Source organism: Aspergillus neoniger (assembly GCF_003184625.1).
Source record: "Aspergillus neoniger CBS 115656 unplaced genomic scaffold BO87scaffold_5, whole genome shotgun sequence".
NCBI lineage: Eukaryota > Fungi > Ascomycota > Eurotiomycetes > Eurotiales > Aspergillaceae > Aspergillus > Aspergillus neoniger.
In genome coordinates, this window is record NW_020291133.1 from 318,224 (window position 1) to 341,302 (window position 23,079).

At 48.0% G+C, this 23,079-nt stretch overlaps 9 protein-coding genes across 9 annotated transcripts; 5 read left to right on the plus strand and 4 right to left on the minus strand.

Moving 5' to 3' along the window:
• Positions 1-3,264: 3,264 nt before the first annotated feature.
• BO87DRAFT_448262 (uncharacterized protein) lies at positions 3,265-4,160 on the plus strand (the record flags this gene model as incomplete). Its single annotated transcript, XM_025628290.1, has 2 exons — positions 3,265-3,772; positions 3,808-4,160. The coding sequence occupies 2 exons, from the start codon at positions 3,265-3,267 to the stop codon at positions 4,158-4,160; spliced, it is 861 nt and encodes a 286-aa protein (XP_025483210.1).
• Positions 4,161-5,165: 1,005 nt separating this feature from the next.
• On the plus strand, positions 5,166-6,495 carry BO87DRAFT_373412 (Gfo/Idh/MocA family protein). Its single transcript, XM_025622547.1, has one exon. The coding sequence runs from the start codon at positions 5,339-5,341 to the stop codon at positions 6,458-6,460; it is 1,122 nt and encodes a 373-aa protein (XP_025483211.1). The 5' UTR covers positions 5,166-5,338; the 3' UTR covers positions 6,461-6,495.
• A 45-nt stretch (positions 6,496-6,540) lies between these two features.
• On the minus strand, positions 6,541-7,963 carry BO87DRAFT_448264 (uncharacterized protein; the record flags this gene model as incomplete). The annotated part of the gene is made up of 4 exons (XM_025628291.1): positions 6,541-7,024; positions 7,089-7,596; positions 7,658-7,694; positions 7,760-7,963. The coding sequence occupies 4 exons, from the start codon at positions 7,961-7,963 to the stop codon at positions 6,541-6,543; spliced, it is 1,233 nt and encodes a 410-aa protein (XP_025483212.1).
• A 485-nt stretch (positions 7,964-8,448) lies between these two features.
• BO87DRAFT_185181 (uncharacterized protein) lies at positions 8,449-10,151 on the plus strand. The gene has a single exon (XM_025618438.1). The coding sequence runs from the start codon at positions 8,667-8,669 to the stop codon at positions 10,074-10,076; it is 1,410 nt and encodes a 469-aa protein (XP_025483213.1). The 5' UTR covers positions 8,449-8,666; the 3' UTR covers positions 10,077-10,151.
• Positions 10,030-13,555, minus strand: BO87DRAFT_185198 (2OG-Fe(II) oxygenase). Its single transcript, XM_025618439.1, has 4 exons — positions 12,072-13,555; positions 11,655-12,004; positions 11,342-11,605; positions 10,030-11,293 (listed from the first exon to the last, which is right to left on the minus strand). The coding sequence occupies exons 1-4, from the start codon at positions 13,299-13,301 to the stop codon at positions 10,339-10,341; spliced, it is 2,799 nt and encodes a 932-aa protein (XP_025483214.1). The 5' UTR covers positions 13,302-13,555; the 3' UTR covers positions 10,030-10,338.
• A 1,636-nt stretch (positions 13,556-15,191) lies between these two features.
• BO87DRAFT_351682 (uncharacterized protein) lies at positions 15,192-17,043 on the plus strand. The gene is made up of 6 exons (XM_025621148.1): positions 15,192-15,732; positions 15,779-15,895; positions 15,943-16,133; positions 16,183-16,305; positions 16,351-16,431; positions 16,495-17,043. The coding sequence occupies exons 1-6, from the start codon at positions 15,583-15,585 to the stop codon at positions 16,934-16,936; spliced, it is 1,104 nt and encodes a 367-aa protein (XP_025483215.1). The 5' UTR covers positions 15,192-15,582; the 3' UTR covers positions 16,937-17,043.
• Positions 17,044-17,669: 626 nt separating this feature from the next.
• BO87DRAFT_404126 (carbonic anhydrase) lies at positions 17,670-18,964 on the minus strand. Its single transcript, XM_025625832.1, has 2 exons — positions 18,523-18,964; positions 17,670-18,437 (listed from the first exon to the last, which is right to left on the minus strand). The coding sequence occupies exons 1-2, from the start codon at positions 18,533-18,535 to the stop codon at positions 17,797-17,799; spliced, it is 654 nt and encodes a 217-aa protein (XP_025483216.1). The 5' UTR covers positions 18,536-18,964; the 3' UTR covers positions 17,670-17,796.
• A 1,007-nt stretch (positions 18,965-19,971) lies between these two features.
• On the minus strand, positions 19,972-20,226 carry BO87DRAFT_422614 (uncharacterized protein; the record flags this gene model as incomplete). The annotated part of the gene is made up of 2 exons (XM_025627127.1): positions 19,972-20,040; positions 20,098-20,226. 2 exons carry the CDS (start codon positions 20,224-20,226, stop codon positions 19,972-19,974), a joined length of 198 nt encoding a protein of 65 aa, XP_025483217.1.
• Positions 20,227-21,349: 1,123 nt separating this feature from the next.
• BO87DRAFT_394006 (kinase-like protein) lies at positions 21,350-22,773 on the plus strand (the record flags this gene model as incomplete). Its single annotated transcript, XM_025625090.1, has 5 exons — positions 21,350-21,540; positions 21,605-21,927; positions 21,980-22,281; positions 22,358-22,523; positions 22,586-22,773. 5 exons carry the CDS (start codon positions 21,350-21,352, stop codon positions 22,771-22,773), a joined length of 1,170 nt encoding a protein of 389 aa, XP_025483218.1.
• Between the last annotated feature and the right edge of the window lie 306 nt (positions 22,774-23,079).

Consider the following 23,079-nt stretch of genomic DNA (forward strand, 5'->3'; position numbering starts at 1 on the left):
TTTTATAGTAATATATATTTTGAAGTTCTTGTGCAGGCAGTCCGCTGAAAGAAGTCCATAGACAAGGTCTGGCTGGTAATATGCTTTGATATTTAATTTAATACTTTTATTATTTATAGATAGAAATAGGAATTAATAGCCTGCTGATTTTGTAACACTAATACTGTTATTAAAGATACTGTATTTATAAAAGTTATAATTATTTAAGTCCTAGTAGTTATTTAGTAAGATATAGTCAGGGGTCAGGTGCTGTGAGCTGCCAGTATTATAAATTTAATATAGGGACTTGCTAGTGGTGTTTCTAACTATTAGATTATTAAAATTTAAAATATATAAATTTTTATTATTTAAATCTATCTTATGTAGGATAATATGCTGAGCAGATATCTCAGTAATTTATTTTATAGATAATATTACTATAGCTATTTTAAAATCATTTTTTTCTTTATTAACTCTTTTCCTGAAGAACCAGATATTTTTTATATAGAGAATCTACCCTGCCAGACATGAGGTTGAGTCAATATACTAATACTTTAATAAGCTGTGGTCTTTTAATCTGCAGTACATACAGGTATTATTAATATATTCTAGCTTTATATTATGTATCTTTGCAGCATGGTCTTCAGGGAGAATATCTTTTTCTGGATAGGTAGCTGTCTTCTACTATTCTTTAGTAATATCAGGCTTATTTAATGGGTTTTTACTTTTATTTCTGCTGATAATAATAATATTAATTTTATTTAATTTATATCTTTTACTTTCTTTAATAGCACTCCTGTAAAGCTCTTTAAATTATACTTCAGTATAGATTTTTCCTGTATTTTCTGGGATCATGTATTCCTGTATTGACATCTAGATAAAGAAGTTTATTTATAGTTTATATAATAGTTTAAGGCTTACTAGATATAGTGATAGCAGGCATTCTAGCTTACTTATAAGATTATAAATATTACTAAAATTATTAATAAATTAATATGCAGTAGAGTAATCAGAACACGTAATTCTTATTAATCTAATAATAATAGTTTGGTACTCTATTATACTATAGTCCAGTATAATGCTTCTCATAACTTTGTATATATTATTAATATAATTCTTTTCTTTTTTAAATTTTCTGAACTTCTTTTTTATTTTTTCTGACAGCTGGCCAGCCAGCTAGGACTATATAATTTATAAATAATTATACTATTCTTCATAGTTTTTATGATTCTTATTTAGTTTTGAAAGCTTCAGGTCAACTAGATCCTCTAATCTAATATTTTTTAATATCTGCTTCAGCTTAAAGTCCCAGTTGTAGAAATTAAAGTAGTTATATAGTAGAAGAAGTAATCCTGACACAGTTTTAACAGTAATTCTAGATAATTAATTTGCCTGTGTAGCTGCTTCCTTGGTCTCTTTATTATATAATAAATCTTTGATATTAATACTACTTCCTACTTGGAATGCCATCTTGGCTAATTTTATGGCTGGTGGCCCGTAAAGAAAGTAATTTAATATTATATAATATAATTTTAATATCACCAAGACTGGTGTGTTCCTGTTTACTACTACCACAATAGCCATAGATTCTCTGTCTCATTTAGTGTCAATAATCCCGTTTAACAGTTCTAAATAGCTTCACGGTAGAAAGGGCCAGACTTATAATCTGTTAAAATATTTACTTGTAGGAAGTAAAGAAAGGGCAGAGAGTTGTTTTTATATATTATATTCCTATCTAGGGATTGCGCAGCGAGGGTAGAAGTAGGGGTTGTTTAGTATGTAGGGGTCATGTGACCGAGGCTACTAGTATTACTGCTTCAACATGATATGATCTGGGTTTAGCTGGTATTTGAGGAACGCATCTTCTTCGGTTGGGAGGGGGAGGTTTTCTTCATAGGCTTTGAAAAAACATGGCCCGTCTCTGCCCCCCTCCAGGGACAAAGGGAGATGGCGGATACCAGCCGCCTTCAGATCGCTTGGTTCAACCTGCATATTAGGGGTTTGCTTGATGTGTTCCTCAATCTTGGCCAAAGCATGTCGACGAGTTTGTCGTTCAAGAAGAAGCTACTGATCAGACATGATGACTGAATAATGAGAGGTGATGGTGAGACGGAAAGGAAGGGAACCAAGATGGTAGATGAAATGGGCGGAGAGGGAACGCAACTTTAAAAACGGGCAAGTAAACTTGCGGGACTGGGTGGAGACAGTTGATGCCTGAGGCATACACACCCTGTTGGGCAAGTTGCCCCGGAACCCGGGAAAAAGTCCCGTCCCAGTGGCTGCAGCTACGCGCCAGGAATAATGAAGTCCAGACAAGAGCTGGCAAATCCATTCATTTCGGATTCCATTGGATACATTCATTCCATGCGAGCGCTTGTACTACTATGGAGGCGCATTTGGGGGCTGGTGGTGAGAAGGTCGGAGAACATCAAACTGCACTGATTCTGATAAACTCTCCAGAGCCCGTAAGGCTGCTACATATTTATAAAGAGTCGATGTACTCGCAGGGTTTCACATCCTGATAACTACTATTAAGTACTAATACTTGTAGAGAGATTTCAGTTTGCGTGGTTCCCCAACGAATCTTGTCTGATAGTACGCAACGTAGGGTACATCCTAAAACGGCTCAATGATCTAGCTCGTACCTACGTCTCTAATCCGCCCAATTTTTCTGGTCCCGTAGTGATTGGCAAGATCATTGCTTCGTGCATGTCTTTCATTCGTTTCTATAAATACTAAATTAATATCTAGTGATAGTCGTGATTGACTGGCCAGTTGCCTGAAAGTCATGTCTAATCATGGCACCCCACCTCTCTGGTACGCGTGCCCTGTCCTATGGGGTATGATCCGGGGCGTTTAGCCTACGTCTACCGCCAATTGCTCGGAGGACCAACATGGTCTTGGCCTACATCGGGGTCTAGATCACAATCAAATAGCGACAGCGGCAACCAGAAGCGGTCATAGCACCTTCTGCACTGGTAACCATGCACTCACTGAACCCATCCACCCCCACCACGGCGATAACTAGGCGCTCTACCTTCTAGCCGCCCTATTCTCCGTCCTTCACTGGGTATCTTGCTCAGGCCCCAGCTAGGACGTTTCAGCGCTACTCAAGAGGAACATGGCAAATGGCTATCTCGCAAGAATGGGCGCGTAGTTGCGAACGCACGCTCGTTGGAATCAGCTGAGCGCACTTGTGATCTTGCCGTGTAAGTGAGGGCGGATGTGACAGCTGGTAGTCTCATCGGGTTCCCATCACCAAGATTACTTCACTACACAGCAGTCATGGCTACTATGCGCACCCTTCCCCACAGCGAGGCTAGTTGGAATGAATGGGCTGCTGTGTGCAAGGTCTCAAAACCGAGTATCCATGACTCTACGCTCACATCTGGATCTACAATTCGCCATGAGCAATTCCTGTTATTACAAGTTCTTTGGAGGCCTCCCTCCACTGCACCTCTGAACCTGAAGGTGTTTGGCCTAGAGCAGTGGAAACAGAAGGCTGATAAGCTTCTGTCAACCTTCCAGTCCTGGGCTAGGTACCGCCAAAGCTTCACCACTGGCTCCATCCTCGAGGGAACTTTTGCTTTAGCCAAACAGTACCAGTCTGAAGCTGCAGGAGCCCTTGAGAAAAATTTCCGATCTGATATGGCCTTCACCCCTATCGCCCATCGCACACGCAGCAATGTGAGCAGATTAGAGCGCAAGATGAGAGATGCACAGCTTCAGACCCCAACCAAATCAACGGGAATATTGCCAAAAACACCGGAAGAAAATGACATTGCCGAGAATAGTGAAGAGACACACACACACCCTTCCGCTCTGCAGGACCAGCTGAGATAACGAATACGATGTATCCACAAACGAAAGACGAGCAAATTGTGAACACCGCCCTTGTGGACTTTTTGAATGCTCTGACCGTGCATTTTCCTGAGGCCAGTGGCTGGACCTTGCACCGCAAGTCCTTCAAGGCAGAGTTCACTAATGGATCGTATGAGGCACGAACGGATGGCTATCTAAAGGGGGGCTCTGGTGGAAGAGCACGGGCATTGATCGAAGTAAAGCCAATGTTGAGAGAAAAGAAGCGGATCCCCATTTGTATGCAAGAGGCTGCTCAGATGGTCGCTTGGATCAAATCAGACCCTGATCCTACTGGTGTCCTGAATTTGCCGGGTCGGTAAGTGTCTAGCTTCTTCTTCGATTGCCATTTCTGTCGCTAACCACCGTAGTCGTCTTCACGTGTCACAAGACCGTCATCTGATTTACCTTATCTTCGCAGAGTATGATGATAAGTATATTCAGCATCTCAATAATTCATTGCCACCTGGATCACCACGCCCGTTTCTCAAGATGCATGGATTTGGTCCCTGGAATACATTGAATCGAAGCGACATGGAGAACCTTGGCGGAATTCTTCTTGCGATCGCCTTAGCGTGGCTATGCAGAGGCCAAACCGAGTACTTGAAACGAGAAGGACTGGCCGAGACCTGGAACAATAGCTTGTGAACACTGGGAGCACTCAAAGCTGTCTTTATCATGTTACAATGTCTTATCAATCTTGACAATGGTTACCAACGTGGTGACTGTGAGATTGAAGACGATATCCCATCAAGGCTCCGAACGCGTCCAATCAGATGTGCCTGACGTTGTCATGCTAATGGGAGAACGGCCACCTGCTGGGCAGTAACGTCGTTCACCTACACTTCCTAAGGCTTGAAGCCCAACGTGGTTATTCCCTTCTCTTTCTTCCTTTCTTATCTGTTTCTCCCCACCTGTACTCGATATCATTGTGTTGTATCCGGAACAGGACATTGCCGTACACTGCACCATTATTATGCCGCTTCCAAGCTTTAGCAATCTATCTTACATCTTTCTTAACAATTAAACACTCATACACCTCTACCGCACTACCGGGACAATACATTTCCCATTTCAATGTAGACCAGCGGGGTAAACCCCACTAAACACACTAATCGTAGTGCAGACCCTCGTGCTCTAGCAGTCCACGGGATAGATTCCGAGCGGCGGAGATACCGCCGGAACAGATTCCATGTCCATGCCCGCACACCCCACCGGCAAAACACATTATGTAACTGGGTAAGCGCTTCTCCGGCCCTCCCACGCCACCCCAATTACCCAGCACAATGTCACAAGTTGCCCCAGAGCAACAGCCGCATTACTATGCAGCGTCATATGCATCCAGATCCACTCCCCGGTCAGGGACTGCATTTACCCCAGACCAAACCAGACCAGACCCACTGCAGAATCCCAACTTGACTCACCGATATAAAAACACCCTTTTCACCGGCACAAAACCCATCATTCTTCACGCAATTACACCCAGAAGCCTGTAAATACCATGATTAACATTATCATCGTCGGCGCCGGCCTCATCGGCCCCCGCCACGCCCAATCCGTCATCAACAACCCCTCCACCAATCTTCTTGCCTTGGTCGACCCCTCTCCAAGCGCTTCATCCGTGGCTAAAACCCTCAACACGCTTTACTTCCCCTCTTTATCAGCCCTCCTCTCTTCTGTACCCGACATCCCGCACCCAGACGCCGCCATTATCTGCACCCCCAACCACACGCACGTCCCCGTGGCTCTCGAACTCATCAGCCACAACATCCACATCCTACTCGAGAAGCCCATCAGCGATACCATCACCACCGCGCTTCCTTTACTCCAAGCGCACCAGAAGCACCCAGACGTGAAGATCCTCATCGGCCATCATCGGAGATTCAACCCCTACATCACCAAAACAAAGGAAATTCTCGAGTCCGGATCTCTGGGCTCCATCCTCGCTCTATCAGGCCTATGGACTCTCCACAAGCCAACATCCTACTTCACCGGCGCTACCTCATGGAGAAGCGACAAGACCAAAGGCGGCGTATTAAGCATTAACCTCATCCATGACGTGGATCTCCTGCACTATCTATTCGGTCCTATCACGCGCGTCTACGCAGAGAAAACCCTGCCGCAGCGCGGAGGTCCAGATGGTAATGCAGACCACACGGCGGAAGAAGGCGCCGTGATTACTTTCCGCTTTGCCAGTGGAGTGGTTGGTACCTTCGTGGTGAGTGATTGTACGCCGTCGCCGTGGAATTTCGAGGCCGGGACGGGTGAGAATCCCCTTATTCCGAAGGTGGGTGGTGAGGGAGGAGGATTTTACCGGGTTTTGGGTAGTCGGGGGTCGTTGAGTGTGCCGGATTTGAAGAGGTGGAATTATGATGGGGTTGAGGGGGAGAAGGGGTGGAGTCAGAAGTTGCAAGTGGAGGAGTTTGAGGTTGATGAGGGAGTGCCGTTTGATTTGCAATTGGAGCATTTTGTGCAAGTGCTGGAGGGGAGGGAGGCGCCGAGGTGTGATGCTGTGGAGGGATTGCGGGCGTTGGTGGTGGTTGATGCTGTCAAGAGGGCGATGGAGAGGGAGGAGGCAGTTAAGGTGGAGAGTGTGGAGGAGATTTTGGCTAGGAGTGAGTAGTCAAGGGGGGATGTGAGGTGGAAAGTAGAGACGTGTTAGCCTTACTGATAGTGCGGTATTAAATTAAACAATATTAATCTCTACTTATTCGAAACACTCTGCTCAAAACTCGAATGCACCATGATCGACTGATCAGCCGCACTCGCCCCCTCCCTTTCCACCGACTCCATCGAGTGCGGCTTCCTTAAACTCGTAGTTGTGGTAACATGATTCGTAAGTCCGATCTCTTCATCATCCTGCCCATCAAACATATACTTGGTCGACAGGACACTGTGCACGCGTCGACCCGCTGAAGGCGTGCCACCCCCATTGGCGGTGCCGCTCCGAGACCGCCATGGCGTACTCGGGTTAGTTGGTCGACTGCGCTTGCTATCCTGGCTCGAGGAGAGCTTGATATGTGCTAACCGGACCAATGGGGCGAGATGAGGCAAGCAAGCGCAGACGATGGAGAGCCCTGGTTCGATGGTCGACCAGATGAAGACCGGACCGAGGGTCCAGGTGACGTCGTTGCGTTTGGTGAATTCGTCGACGGAGTAGATGCGGACGATGCTGGCGACGCACGCACTGCAAACCAAAGTTAGTCCTAGTGCAACCGTGTATGGAAGGGAATGAAGGGGCGGAGACTTACAAACTGCCTACGGCCAAGATACCGCTTATAGCGACCTTCTTGCGACGATTCATCTGCAATTTAGCGATCTGCGGGAAAGGAATCAACAAGACGACGATATCGTTGAGCATGTTGATTATCCCCAGCGCTAAGAAGAAGGTATCGGTGTCAATGCATGTGCCACTTGCACCCCCAAACTGTTCCCAAAAGTAAGAGGCAGGTTTACATGCCGTGGCCATTGTGACGCAGATGATGATCGGGTAGGATAGAGTGAGGAAGAAGCCGAGGTAGATGCCGATGCGCAAGGAGAGGTCCGCGTGGGAGGCCATGAAGACGCGGCGGTAGAAGAAGAGGATCGAGACTTTGGAGGCGGCGCATACGGCGGAATATATCATGACGTAGATGTAGAGGATCTGAAATGTCAGTGCGCGGGCTACAGTGCTATGCGTGGTGCTGCTAACCTTGAATAGTGTCATCAGCTTGGTGACGCTGATAGCCCAGACATGTTTGCCGGCACCGAAGAAGCCTCCTGTTCTCGTTAGTCTCAATTGTTGTAAAGCAAAAGCTTGCAGTAGCTAAGTAGACCTTACCGGAGATACTCAGACCAGATGTAGTGCAGATAAACACCTATACAAAATATAATTAGCTTACCCTTCCCGAAACGATCTCATGTAGGATACAAGTCACCGCACCAATGCAAGAATAATGACCCAATCATCCGTCATGAGAGAATTGCGCAAAACATGCCGAGCAAAAAAGCGCAAGACAACCGAAATGACAGCCAAACAGAGAATAAAAATCACGACCGCATTATCCTGCTGAACCCTACTATCCGTCAAATCAATATCATCCGGAGGCTCGCCGAATACAGCGACAATGGCAGGATCCACGGCCATAATGGTCCGCTGACCGCAACAACAAAACAACAGCAGCGACAAGAAAAACTCACGAACAGGTTCATTAAACCAGAAAGCAGTGGTATAAAGGCGACCAAGAATGGCCCCTACGGACGGCTGAGCATCCTGGCAGCGGGAATGGCGCATCCTAAGATCGGCCGACTAGCTTGGGGGCCAGACATACAACCCAATCAATACAGGCACGGAGATGAAACCCGTTCCAAGCGGATATTAAGACAAGCCACCATCTCTTTAGCTCAACGCTGATAGCAGCCACACGGACCGACATTTAGTCGCCGGCGTGGGGCCCCAAAGGCACACGACCGGGGGCGGATTCCTTCGTGTGCCCTTAGCCTCAACCGATACTCCAAGCGAACAGGCGATGCAGTAGTATCGAGCCGGAGGATGGTTGCCAGTTACTGAAAAGGGATAATGTGCCATATTAGCATAAGCAGCTATAGTAGTCATGATCATGACAACCTGGGAGAGGTAGCAGTGAGCACGGCTAATTCTGTTCATCTCACTACTAGTACTCCATGCAAATCGAACCATGCCCCCTAGGCTGTACTCCTAGATAAACCAGCGGGGCAAGTACAACCCGACTGCCTGCTTGCTGCGACAGATAAAAAGTCCAGAGAAGAACAGCTCAGCCTTGCCTACTGCCAATCCGACAATCTTTAGCCCCCCTCCGCAGCAGACAGCCATGGGTTCCATCGCCCCCGACGTGCCAACCTTCACTCCGCTCGAACTCATCGGCCCCCGAGGCTACATGCGATACGTGTTCACCTTCCCCATAGGCGAGGATTACGTGCTGGAAGATGTGTCCAGAGTCCTGAAAGCCGGCTACGATGCCGCAGCCCAGCGCCTCCCCATTCTAGCCTGCGAGACGATTCCCGACCCGACCGCCAGACAGGACAGTGTAATGAAGCTGCAGATGCTAGGGCCCAACGCAGAAGAGACTATCCTCGTAAAAGACCTACGGACGCAAGAAACACTCCCAAGCTATGCCAAACTCAAAGCCCGACACTTTCCCGTGGACGCCTTCGACGCCGACACATTGTGCCGCCGTGACATCTGGCCAACAGACCCAGGAGAGCACCTCCCCATCTCGCTCGTCCAAGCCAACTTCATCCGCGGCGGACTTATCCTCACATGGTGTATCCTGCATATGGCCGGCGACGGCAACTCGTTCCAAACATGGATGCAGATCTGGGCGGAGGAGTGCCGTCGTGCACAGGGGCTGAAAATAACCGACCCTGTCGTGCTTCCACCAGCCATTTTCACAGACCGTGAGAAAGTCATGCGCTCTTCAGGGCGTAACCCAGGCCGAATAGAAGACCACCCTGAATACGTCGTCCTCCCGTTCAAGCCGCCCGAAGGCCTGCCGCCGAAGATGCTGGCCAAGAACCATCGTGCCCGGGTTTTCTATTTCTCCCCGGATACATTGGCCGCGTTGAAGAAGGAAGCATCTCCCAAGAACGCCTCAGAACCAACAGACGTGCCGTGGATATCGACCAACGATGCCCTTTCAGCATTGCTCTGGCGAACGGTGATGGCCGTCCAGTGGCCGCTAGAAACCCTAGATAGCGTCAACCAGGATCAAGACTCATTCTTCAATATCGCCCTGAATGGCCGCCTACGGACTAATCCTCCAGTCCACCCGAACACGCTTGGCTGTTTTCTCGAGTATATCGGTGTGTCAATGCCCGTGCGCAAGATGCTCACTTCCGCCCGCTTGGCTGATCTGGCTGTCTTGATCCGGAAGGCACTGCACCGTGTGAGCAGCCAGCATACGGACGACGTGATCTCCTTGATTGAGCAGCTCGACGATATTAGAAAGATATTCCCGGCTTCACTCCTTGATTTACCGGGGTTCAATTGCATGTTGACATCATGGGTCGACTTTGCATTGTATAATCTGGACTGGGGTATGTTGCTGGGAGGACATATTGAGTCGGTGCGGGCGCCGCATGTCGGGGTGATCAATGGGTTGCAGGTGGTGTTGCCGAATCCGAGGGAGGGAGGAATGGAGGTTCTGGTTGGGGTGGCGGATGGATGTTTGGAGAGGCTGCTTAATGATCCGCTATGGATGAAGTATGCCGTGGCGCGGTGAGGTGATGTGGTTGTCTCTGGCGGAATATATATGTTGGTAAACAGGACTTGTTCTTATAGCGCTGCTCTAGCAAGTCCAACGCACGTTGTATGTAGAAGGTTAGCACATGCAGCAGGTGCAGGGTTTCGCATATTTATTGCCTATCTGGTGGTAGAAATGTAGCATCAAATTACATGAAGTAGGGTATTATAGAAGACATACAGAGCAAGCAGATCCAAAATCCCTCTGCCCATATTTGCAACATATTCAGGGAAGGTGTAGATCACCACTCGTGACGACGCTTACTCGGAACCACGCTCCCTAGCACAGGATAATCATCCAGAGCCTCAACTGGTATACCCGCAGGATGACCATCAGGAAGTTCAAGATTGGGGTGATTCATCAAGGAATGGTAACTATCTCCCAGAAGTTCTCTCAGAGAGCTATACAGTTTCAACTGTTCCAGCTGAGCCTTTGCCTCAACAGCTCGTTTGTTCCATGCGTACAAGTGGGAAACTGCCATCAACGCATCCGTTTTCCCTATTCGCAGCATGCCCGAACGGGGAAGTCCGATAAGAGTTTTAGTGAAATAAGCGTCGTCAAGGTAGCGATTAAAGTGTTTCTTGTCGAAATTAGCCATGAAAACATCTGTGGCCTTTTTCGCGGGATCTTCGATGAAATTCCCTAGCTTAAGCTCAGAACAGATATGACAGCGGCAGTCTATACGTGTCTTGATCTTATAGTCGGCTGGCACGAGAGGAGGAGATTGGACATAGTCAACCACATATTTGTTCAGAACGTGTTTAAAAAATCGTCGTTGATTAGCGGTGGAAGGGCTCCGGGACGTGATGACGTTGTCGCAAACACCTTTTGCCACTGGCAACAGAAAGTCGGAGAAAACACGACCCATGTGGTTTCCTCGCAGATTTAGCGCAAACTCCGTGAGGGTATCGAATAATACCGTGGTGTCGAGGTCCTTGATATCACCTATCCGGAGCACCTTTACAACCGTATCCGGTTTAACGCTGAAAGTCAAGGTATGTTTCCGGGAGTAGGCAAAGGTATGCTCGCATTCAATATGGAAAGCGCGAGCAAATCGCGGAAAAAGATATTTGATTATCGCATCGACCACACGTTTAAGGTCGTAATCATCAGGAGTGGAGTAATAATAGGCCGAGACAAAAAACGAGGCAAGAAAAGCGCTGTCCTCAATCTTAGTCTCCAGGAAAGGGTGGATTCTAGTTTTGTTAGCGTAATAAGTCAGGAACCAGTAGGCGTCCATCTACCTTGCGAATAACTTCTCCCGGGGCAAAGTTTCTAGTAACACCGCAAGTTCGTGGCCATCACGAGCTGTGTCCCTCGAATGTATGGAAATTAATTTGCTGGCAGTAGTGATGTCCCAATCGAGCACGTCGGGCGATACCTCTCGGCCCTGTTCCTCGCAAATCTCAATATACTCCCGGACCAAGCTATCTAGCCAGGCGTATCGCTCAGAAATCAAATTATAGATCATGGGAGAACGGCGTTGGACCTGAAAGACATGGTCCACCCTAGAAAGTGTCAGGACGCACACGCTGTACATGGTATAGGTGAACATACGCTTCGCGGACAGCTTCGAGTCCATGTTTCGCCATGATATTCGCGATGTTAGTAATCTGAGAGGCCGAAACAGTGCCGTGTAGAGATTCAACGGCTTGGCAAAATAGAGTCACGTCATCAACGTCAATGGCTATCTGCATGGCCTTGTCAATCATCTTGGATGGCAGCCACTCCTTTTGTAAGGTTATTTTGCAGGCCTCGACCAGATCCCACTCCGTAAAACCTTCATCAAGACATTCTGAGACGGAACGGTAGCACTCGTCTAGAAGTTCTTCACCATTATCTGCGGAGTTCTTCAACCGGTGGAGTATGAACGAAAAGCGAAAAGCCTTTGGAACGATTATGGCGCCCTATGACTATATGAGGATCGAACATACACAAAACACAGCTAATGTGGGAACTAAAAGCATGACTTACTGTCGCTCGGTAAAAATGAGTGGCCTGGGCACCCGCATTTCCTGTAAAGCCTTGATATTCTTCATCATTCGGGTCTCGATTCAAAAAGAATCCGTGTTGGATAAGCAAATCCTCGTGAAATGGCAGATGCTCTGCGACAACAGTTCCGAGCGCATCCACTACCTTTAAGAACTCTAGATTGGTCTCCGTCACGTCTATCTCATAGTAAGGCTTCCGATGACGGCTATCGTATGGTTCCTCAGCTGCGCCAGATTCGGTCTTTTCAATATTGGCTAAGTATGTGTCGAACTCAAGCCTCTGGCACGCATTTTGCAGTTGTGCAAAACGAGCTTGGTCGACTCCTTTCAGTCGATCAAAGCTGAGCTCCGCACTGGTATACTGATGCTCGAGAGCGTAGACGAGTGCTGGCGGGCAGAAGTTATCGACATAATGATCCCAAGCTGGGTGGTCGGGGTGAATCCTTTCGTCAATGCGACAAGCCCAGTATCCTAAGAGAAGGGCCAGTTTGTCTGTCTGGACAATGGGCATCCTAGCCCCAAGCGACGGGCGATGGATCAGATTGTACACCAGAGCCACTCTATATCCAGAGATGACCGGCTTCACCTCATGGATAACATCCGCATACCAAGCAGCCCAGGAAAAGCTAAACTCTGAGGATGGCGCACTTCGCCATTCGATCTTTGTACCACGGTGGGATACATTGAGATCTCCGCCTTCGTGCTTCGAGGGAAGGCATACTACTAATGTAGCAAACATGCCATCGGCCTTCTCAGAATCTTGGTGTGGGAGGAAGAATGCGCCTTCTTCGTAAACCAGTAGCTTGTATAACTCCGCCTTGACCTCCTCCGATTGAGCGGTCAGGCCCAGGCCGGTGACGGCGTCATTCACCAGAATATCCATTTGCTGTTGCCAGTGGGGATTTTGAAGGGAGAACTGGCCAGGGTCGAGCTGCCATGTTTTGCGGACGGATTCGTCGACCAGGGTTTCGGAACCTTTCCCGTAGGGACTGCGATCGCAGCACTGGATGATGGCTTCTGCATCATCGGCTGAGATGGGAAGTCGAATGTTGCCCACGCCTGGAATGTCCAGGCCAGGCAAGGCAAGGCCCAGCGAAGCTTCCCCGGCTAAGAAGGATCCGGAAGATTGGATGGTGTCCAAGGTGAACAAGAGTTCTTGCTTGACGTCAAGGTTGCCATCATCTTCGAGCAATTCATCCGAACATGAACTCATATTGCCACTGTTACTTGCATGAGCTGGGGTGGTGGGTGCCGAGATAGAGGATGTGGTGTCAAAGTTCAACTTCTTAGGGGAGAGGGTTATCCGGTCGCGACTCGCGTCGCGTTACATGCTGCCATTAGTGGCCATCGGGCAAAAACCAACCATCACATCAATCCCTGTCACCTTCACATTTTATCACAATTGTTTTTATGACTCGCCCAATAGTGTGGATGTCTGGATCAAACTTGACATTCTGTAGTATAACTACAGGCAGGCCGGACATTCTCCTACTGCGTAGATACTGCGAAGTGGAAACGTGACGACGGATTCCATCCACCGACAGCAAACCCAACACCACTCATCCAGGGATCGTCGAATGCGGTTCCGTGATACTTAATCCTCCTTTGACTCGGACAATACCGCCTTAACTTGTGTGGAGGCGACTCCGGGGAGAAGATTCCGATTGCTTAGTTACCCCTATTCCTCCTTCAGCCGTCAAGTTCTATATATAGCTTCAAGATCATCCACGCCAATCGACCCCGACTCGAGAGTGTGATGCCTGTCGATCAACGGATCAATAACCGCGGCCCGGGAAGATGTAGATGCTGAACTCCGTACAAATCGACTATTGAGGATCAGAGAAAGGGAAAATCCACGTCTGACCAGCTCACCGCAGACGCAGTCTTTTGGCTCGTGCCCTGCGCCGCCATGAAGCGTAAAGCTTGGTAGCAACATAGCAGCATGCAGCATATGGCATCCTGCCCATAGATGACCGACACGAGAAATAAAGCTCTTCACGCAATTTCCCTGGGACAGACGTTCCATGGATCGAATTCGGGTCGCGCGGTCTCCGGTTCCCCCGCCAGTTGTGACTCCTCCCGTCCCAAACACACACACACACACACACAGCAGCCCCTGAACGCCCTACTGATGGACTAGTAGGTGCCCCTGCAGGAAATTAGCCGCCACCCACTGGTTATCTATGATCCAAGGATAACTAGTAGTAGGTTAGTTTCTTCCATCGGGCAATTAGCCAAAGAGAGGATGTCAATTGTCAATCCCGCGCAGATGGGAGCCGACAGCTCGGGTTCCCCGACTCTTCTCTTGGGACGGATGGAGAGGTAAGAAGTCTATTTATTTGTTTGTGCGCGTAAGTCATCGACCCAGAATTCTATGCCTTGGCAGCTTTCCAGTCCACCTCCATACCAATCGGTAAGAATTCCTTGATTGGCGCTCGGTCGCAAGCAGTGGGGATGAGGGCAATCGGAATTCCCTGATGGCGTTTGGACGGGACAGGCGTTTCCTGTCTAACTGGATGTAGGGAATCAATTGCGAGTCTGTCCTACTGTGTTGCAAGCTAGCAGTTGCCCGACGAGTCATGCTTTCTCCCTGCAGCGCTCGTCGTTTCCTAATCAATTCCTTCCATCCGGTTGGGGGGACCCAGTTTTTGTTGCTTTAGTGCGTCAAACATGCAATTGCGGGGACTACCTTTAGGGTTCCCGGCGATTATCGGCAATTCCATCCCCCCTTCAATTTTCTCTTGCGAAGCACTTTCTTTATCCCAGGTTATGTTGCCAATTCAATAGTCAGAATAGCTGGACTCTTAGCCTCTGTGGCAAATACGACCTCCACGCAGTAATGCTCAAATGAACGTGGAGTGGACATCTCGCTTAGAAGCCGCCAAGACGCCGGAGACCACTCCAGGACAATCGCTATCAGTAATTTCCCCGTTCCTCTCCTGCGGCCAAATGAGGGTCGCAGAATGTTCGACCCTCTCCGTTTCCAGGAGTTCTAGATTGGCAGATCATGGCGACAGCGGTGTGTCATCCGAGGGTACGCATGCTGTTGGCAGTCCTGGTCCACTCTCCGGGAAAACCTTTGCCTCGCACCAGCGAGTTAGGGCATTGACTTTAGCCTGTCGGGCGTTAGCGCAACTGTGGGGACGCATGAATACAGTTAGATGGGCTCCGTTTGTCAAGCCAAACGGGCGATCACTTAAGGTTTAGCTAGCAAAGGGGGGCTCTCGTATTCCCGGCTACCGAAGTGGAAGAGATGGCGACTCCGTGCCACGAGCCATAGTTGTCTCGGCGTGCTCGACGATATCCCTAAAGAGTGTTAGACCAGGTACTAGCAGGAATTTCACCGCAGCTGCCATGATGGCGGCGACTTAACATAACCGTATTAACTCCCCACTCATGTCCACTCCCCCATGTTGCCTCAAATTTATGTCTGACACCCATGTCCTTGTCTGCACCACAAGGCTGATATTGACTCTGCTTTCGATCGTGACGCCATGGCCATCTACGGTGGTGCAGCGCCTTCACTGGCGGGCAGTGTCATTATGTTGACGACGCTGGCATTATTGACTTATGGCCTGCGGGTATACTGCCGAGTGACCAGGAAATCATGGAGTGTGGAGGATTGGATCATGACGGCTGCATTGGTGGGTTTAGAGCCTCGAAGGTCTTACTGGTGGCTAATTTTCCAAGGTTCCATTCGCCGTGCTGATAGCTGGATGTCTTGGTGGTGCTTTCAATGGCATTGGTATTCGTGATTCTGTATTGGCAGAGCCACAGAATGTCAAATACCAAGGAGAAGGACAGAAGGTAGGAAGTTTGCGAATAAGATCAGCTACATAGGACTGACTCTTCAGTTTTTCCTCATTTTCGAAGTCGGTTACTGTTCTGCCATTATTCCCATTAAGCTCAGTATCAGCTGGATGTTGATCCGAGTGGCCGAGGGTCGCAAAGCGTACCTCTACGTGCAATACGTGGTAATTGTTGTCTTTGTGCTGATGAATATCATCGCATTAATCTTTATTTTGATCAACTGCATCCCTGTTGAGTACGACACCCGACCTATCTGAGCGTAACAACCGATGTTGACTTTACAGGGCGGCCTGGGATACCTCACTACTCGCCAAGGGAGGACACTGCCAACCATCTTACGTGTTGGCCGATGTCTACTACGCCTGCACGGCTGTTAACATTCTCACTGACTGGGTGACGGCTTTCATGTACGACCACTTCCAGCTATTATCGAATACCACTAACTGAAGCAGGCCTGTACCTCTCCTATGGAATGTCCAACTGAACCGCAACACCAAGATCTCGATTGTCGGCCTAATGGGTCTGGGTATCTTGTAAGTACAATTTCTTATTCATTTACGCCCTGGTGAGCATAAACTAACTAATGGTCTCAACAGCGCCTCTATGTCCGCCTGCGTCCGTCTCAAATACACCGTCGCCCTCACCAGCCAATCCAACTACCTCTACAGCGTCACAAACGTGGTAATCTGGGGATTCGCCGAAAACGCCCTGGGAATGATCGTCGGCAACGTCGCGACACTGCGCCCACTGTTCCGCGTCCTCCGCGACCGCAAGACATCGTCGAACAACCGATACAACTCCCGGGGATACTACAGCTCTCAGCGCACGGGACCGGCAAACATGTATTCTCGCAATTACGAGCTGGCTGAGCAGGGAAAGCACACCAACAAGATCACCACTACCTCGATGCCCGACCATACGCGACGACCTAGTCAGATGAGCGATGGAGATAGTCAGAAGCAGATTCTTGCGGGCGGAACTCCTCCGGGCGACACGGATATTCTTGTTAGTCGGCAGGTTATTGTGGCGTATGATTAGCATTTGGAGGTTGGTTGGTTGGTTGGTTGGAGTTGGGGTATCTTATACTACATTCTTTGCATACATTTCCTTTATGTTAATAACTATAAATACTACAAAAAAGTCACATATAGAGATCCAATATTCTTACAAGCATGAGTGGGCTTATAGAAGCAGGGTAAGAATTTTAATTTATTGCTGGGCTAAGCAACGCCAAGCCTTAACGGCTGCAGTGGGGGACTCAATATATGCGCGAGTCAGACAATCATTTATTACCACGCTGGAATGTGATGGATCATACGATCAGGTTTGCACAACGTGGTCAGTTAGATCGTTCTTTGCTTGTTCTGTATTGTTCTTGTGCTTGTTCTAGAAGTTGATTAGCCTGTCTGGTACTAGTGATGGTTTGTGGGGTGGCACCACCGCGAACTGCTATATATTTGCTACTACTATTGTTACTATCTCCAATTCCGCAGTAACTTAACAAGTACACTCCATGAATTTGATTGACAACAAGAGATTGTTCTGCGAAGCTTGCTTTATTCATATTTTCTTTGATATCGTGCCGAATATATATATCATATATAATTGTGTCGATTGGCATCATACTATTCCTGTACCCCAAATACGACTTTGGGAATCCAGTTAGACACAGCGAGCAAGTAATCGCACCATATACACAGATAGTATAATCAGCCTCATTTAGACAATCAGCAGGCAGTAAACTGGCTTTATCATGATATCATCAGATTCTGCTAGTATCTTGAACTTCTTCTCACTTCTCCCACTAAATTTCTAATGCAACCGTGAAATCTATACCACCCCATAATATACAATAAAGTACAACTTAACATCTACCCACTTACAAACAACACCCTACTCTATTCCACCTCCAACTCCCTCACCACCCCACAACCCACATCATAAACCACCCCGTGAACCTGCACCTCCCCCCTCTCCACCGCCTCCCTCACAACCCCCATTCCCTTCAGCACTCTCACTCCCTCCAGCACATTCAACTCCACCAACCTAACCCCCCTCTCATACACCCCATGTATTCCCCCCAACTCACTCGCATGTCTATTCCTAACCCTCTTCACCGGCCTCAACCACGCATTCAACACACTCTTCTCCCCATCCCCATCCCCAGTCCCTTCTCCCTCGGGGGCAGCTAACACAGCCCCAACCCCCCCACAACACGTATGTCCACAAACAACTACATGCTTAACCCGTAAATGACACACCGCATACTCTACCACCGCAGCGCAATTCACATCCTGGCTATTCACCACATTGGCGATATTGCGATGCACGAAGACGTCGCCTGGATTTAGATCGAGGAGGGTTGTTTCCGGACACCGTGAATCGGAACATCCTATCCAGAGAATTTGAGGGTGTTGGGCGCGCGCGAGCGTAGGGAACAGGGAGGGGTTTTGGAGGGTGGTTTTTGCGGCCCAGAGGTGGTTGAGGGTTAGGGCTTTGGTGTATGTATCTTCTTTTTTGGGGGTTTGGGGTGTGAGGTCTGTGTGGTTGGTTGGTTGGTTGGTTAGTGAGAGGTGAGGGGTTGATGGAGGGAGGGAGGGAGGGAGGGAGGGAGGAGGATGTACCTGTGACCGCCATGGTTGCTAGTAGAATGTAGTAGTATGGAGGTTGAAGTTGGAAGTTGGTATAGGTGGATTGTAGTTGATGCCTTGGTAGTATGTAGCAAAAGACTGACGACGAGGAATGAACTAAATACTTATTGACTTCTCATACAGAGTGCTACATACCTTCCCTTCCCTTCCAACGAGGATACTACTACCAAGTAAGCATGCCGGATACCCGTCCCCTTTCCAATCATCATCTATGACCAGATGATCTAGATTGCATGATATGGATCGATCTATACACATGACACTGACCCTACAGCGCATAATCTCTGCGTCCGGCACACCCATTCGTCAACACTATCAGAGCACAGACTTGTTGCACGATCGGTGAGGCATATACACGTTCCGTCTGTATAGATACGATATGCGAAAAGGGATGAGGATGAGGGATTAATATACAGATATTCAAGGGATATACTTCCGAAGTAATCTGGATCAATCTATCGGCTACCGCGGAAATATAAATAGTAGTGGTGATGCTCTTATCAGGTTGATAAGGAGGTGAAACGCTAGTGTTCGGGTGTGTCGGCACTGTCGGGTTGTTTCGAGTGGTTGAGTAGCTCCGGACCTGTGGCATTTGGATTACTGGGATTCCACGTATGTGACGGTCATCTGGTCATTCTTGGAATGCTGGGGATAGCTAACCGTACACAATTGTGCCATCAGTTAAGGGAAGCTGAGCTGGTTGTTTGGAGCGACCCACTATAACGTGGCCACTAAAAAGGCAGGACATCAACATCTGCCCAATATTGTAAGACACGCCAATTACTAACGAACTCTCTTAGCTCCGAGATGTGGCGCTACTACGAGATGTCTATTCTCGCAGAAAGCCATGAGATAATTAGAAATGAACATGCAAGGTTTTGGTATTCTATGGCACTAGAAGATAGGCAGGCAGGTATATTGTCTGAACATGTAGAGAGAGTGTGGCACAAATGCAGTCTATGGAACTATGGAGATGGCTCGCTGGCACGTGTTCAGCTTCATATATCAAAAATACCAGTTGCATAAGGATCAGCAATACAAATTTCCACAAGTTGAGTCCGAGGATTGGACTCCAGTCACAAGCAATATGCGAATATCCAAAAATCCTGCACAAGAATATGACTAACAGACAAGAAAAACTGATAACGAGAAGTAACTATAACCGTCCATGATATCATACAACAGTGCTTCAAGGGTTTTACACCACAATCAACACTATCAGCATTGAATTCCAATATTCAACCAGTTGCAGGGTTAACGCCTGATGTCCCCCTTTTTAGTCGTGCCTGATCCATCTGCATAGATATGGAATGTTTTCTTGGCTCTTGTACCAACAATTTCCGCACTGATGACCCATTCTTTATCTGCAGGATTGAAGTGGGATTGATGAACAGGGTTGTCGCCGCGGGACCTGTCAGCTAGTTAGATGGGTACCATTGCAAGTCCGGCGAATACCTGCTTGATGTTGACGGAGTGTATCTTTCCGAGTCTCTGATATCCCTAATCAGTAGATAATTCTCTTAGACTAGCCAAAAGAGGAGTACTCACAGATTCAGCATCACCACCAGGCTGGGTAAACTTTTCCACAGCCGCCTTCCAGGTGTCGGATAGCCTGTGCCTATCAAATCCAGTCCACTCAAGGAGGGTCCGGACTGTTGTACTGAAAAGCCTAGACATGGTGACGGCCACAGTCGAACAAGAGCCTTGTCAATGAAGTGGGGGCTTGAATGAAGTATAATTGGAACTGATGTGTGAAGCTTGAAAACTGATTCCTGGGTTCTTATTTAGTGAGAATTATGGAGGGTGATGGTGCTCAATTTATGCTTTTCTTTCGCGCAGCGATCGGTTCAGCTTCTACTTCAAGATAATAGAGGAAGCCTTCCTTTCCTGTAGGCGCATCTTGCGATTCAAATCGTATACGTTTGTCTGCCTTGACCTAATCTTAGAAGTAATCGAAAGGCTGAATCTCATATTTCGAGTCCTAGATTACTCTGATCCAAGACATTAGACGATGGTCTCAATAATCTGGCTGTTGCATGCCACATTCATAGAATTGCCCGCTTTCAATTCTATCAGCCTCGGAATCAAAACATTCATGGGTAGCGATCCTCGCGCTTAGCTGATGGGATGGGCGCGCACGAGGGCCTATCGTGTGCAATTGGCGTGACTCATAAACTTTCCAGTCAGGTGCTGATGATAGGCCATGGCATCTCCTTTAATTGCGGCTTTCACAGCCTTGCACTCGGGCGATAACCTTAGGGCGCAGATAACCAGCCCCAGTTCTTCCATGCTCAGCGCCTCCCAAAACTGTAACACCGGCGCTAAGTAGACCGAATTATTTGTGTGCAATGTTAAGAGTGGTCGCTGAGATGGAGGCGAACATTATCACGACTGACGCATAGATGGGGCGGCGCGTCGCCTAGCCAATAGAGCCAGTTACAGGTATACGGTGTCCGCACCCAGCGACAGCACTTGCGAAATGAAATGAGATATAGCGGAAGCAGGTGAGCCAGCTAAGCGCCGAGGGCAGGCCCAGCCAGATGAACGCATGCTATATGCTAGGGATAGCGATATCCGACCAGACTACCTGAAACAGTTAGAAAGATATATGGGTGAGGTTGGTTAGTCATCACATGCCATAAATAGCATAACCCGCAACTACATGCATCCTCACATCCTCCTCGTCAATTCCATGGAGGTCTTGCACAGGCGTTATATCACTCTGTTTCTTGTTTCATTCCCAATGGCGTCGCTATTAAAATTGGTCAGAAACACTTTCCGGAGGGCTCCATCCCCTCCCATGTGTTTCCCGACCAGCGGATGGGAGACGATCCCTGCATCGGAACTACTTGACGAGGAGCGATTCGATGGATTCAAGAAGGGGCAATATTATCCAGTGAATATCGGGGAGGTTTTCGCCTCCAAGTACCAAGTGGTTGGCAAGCTGGGATTTGGCGTTACTTCAACTGTCTGGCTTGCACGTGATCTCGAGTAAGTCTGATCTACCGAGCAGTTCTCATGATTATAGCAAGTCATGATATGTTAATGCAGCCAGGGGCCATCGATATGTGACACTGAAAGTTTATATTCGGGATGAAGACAATGCAGAGGAATACCAAATCTATAATTACTTGAAGGAGCACAAGTCATCCCACCCTGGCTATGCGCACGTGAGAACAGCTCTGGATTTATTTACCATTCCTCGTAATGGAGGCGATCATCACTGTCTTGTCCAGCAGCCGATGTGGGAGAGCTTTCGCCATCTACTTTATCGAAATCCCACACATCGGTTTACCGAGGATTTGCTCAAAGCTGGTATCATGCAAATATTCCTTGCATTGGATTACCTGCACACTGAATGCAAGCTTGTTCATACAGGTACATAAGTCACCTTTAAATATGAATGATACAAATACTGACGACTTAAAAGATATCAAAAGCGATAACATTCTGCAAGAAATTGCGGACAGCTCAATACTTGAAGCTTTTACCAAAGCTGAAATGGACAGTCCCTCGCCCCGCAAATTTGTAAAAAGCGCACCGGTATATGCTTCGCGGCGATTCGAACTACCCAAAATATTCGGACGCGCAGTATTGAGTGACTTTGGATCTGCAGTTCGAGGCGATGAGAAGCAAGATCATGATGCCCAGCCCAATGTTTACAGGTCCCCAGAAGTGATGTTGATGACTGAGTGGAGCTATCCCATTGATATATGGAACGTGGGTGTTATGGTACGCATGTTCTTCTTGGCTATCGATAGCTTTCCTTGTCACTGTCGTCGTGCGGGTACTAACATGAAATCACTAGATATGGGATCTATTTGAGGGCAAGCATATGTTCTATGGAAATGACCCCGACGGGAAAGGGTATTCTACCCGTGCGCATCTGGCAGAGGTGATCGGTCTCATAGGACCTCCCCCGTTAGATATGATCATGCGTGGAAAACGAAGTCATGAACTCTTCAACGAAGACGGTATGTAATATTTGTTTACCTTGACTTGTCAAAGCATGGAAGACTTACACAAGGTCGAGCAGGGAAATGGAAACAAGATATAGCAATACCACAGACAGGGGGTCTAGAGCAATCAGAAGAGTTTCTCGAAGGCAGGAATAAGGAGGTGTTTTTAAATTTCATGAGGGGGATGCTCCAGTGGCGCCCAGAGGACAGAAAAACGGCAAAGGAGCTCCTCAAAGATCCCTGGCTAAATGAACAAATAGAGTAATGTTCAATTTGTGTCAGGCGGTAGGGGATAAATCGACGCTGTAATTCACCAGGGTCTGTACAGTTGGGAATTTTTAACGCTCTGGTTTTGGGGAGATAGTAACACTGTAGTTGTGGAAAGCATGCGGGCACTGCCGCCACGGTCTGGCTTATCATTACTATGCTCTATTCTATCATTTCTAAATAGCACATACGCAGATTAATCGATAGGCGCTTCAGTTCGGGCAAACCCCCAATATTTTCGTCCCTATGGATATACTAGTACCTTTTGAGCTCCACCTCGGACCCTCATCGGTTGGCTTGATCG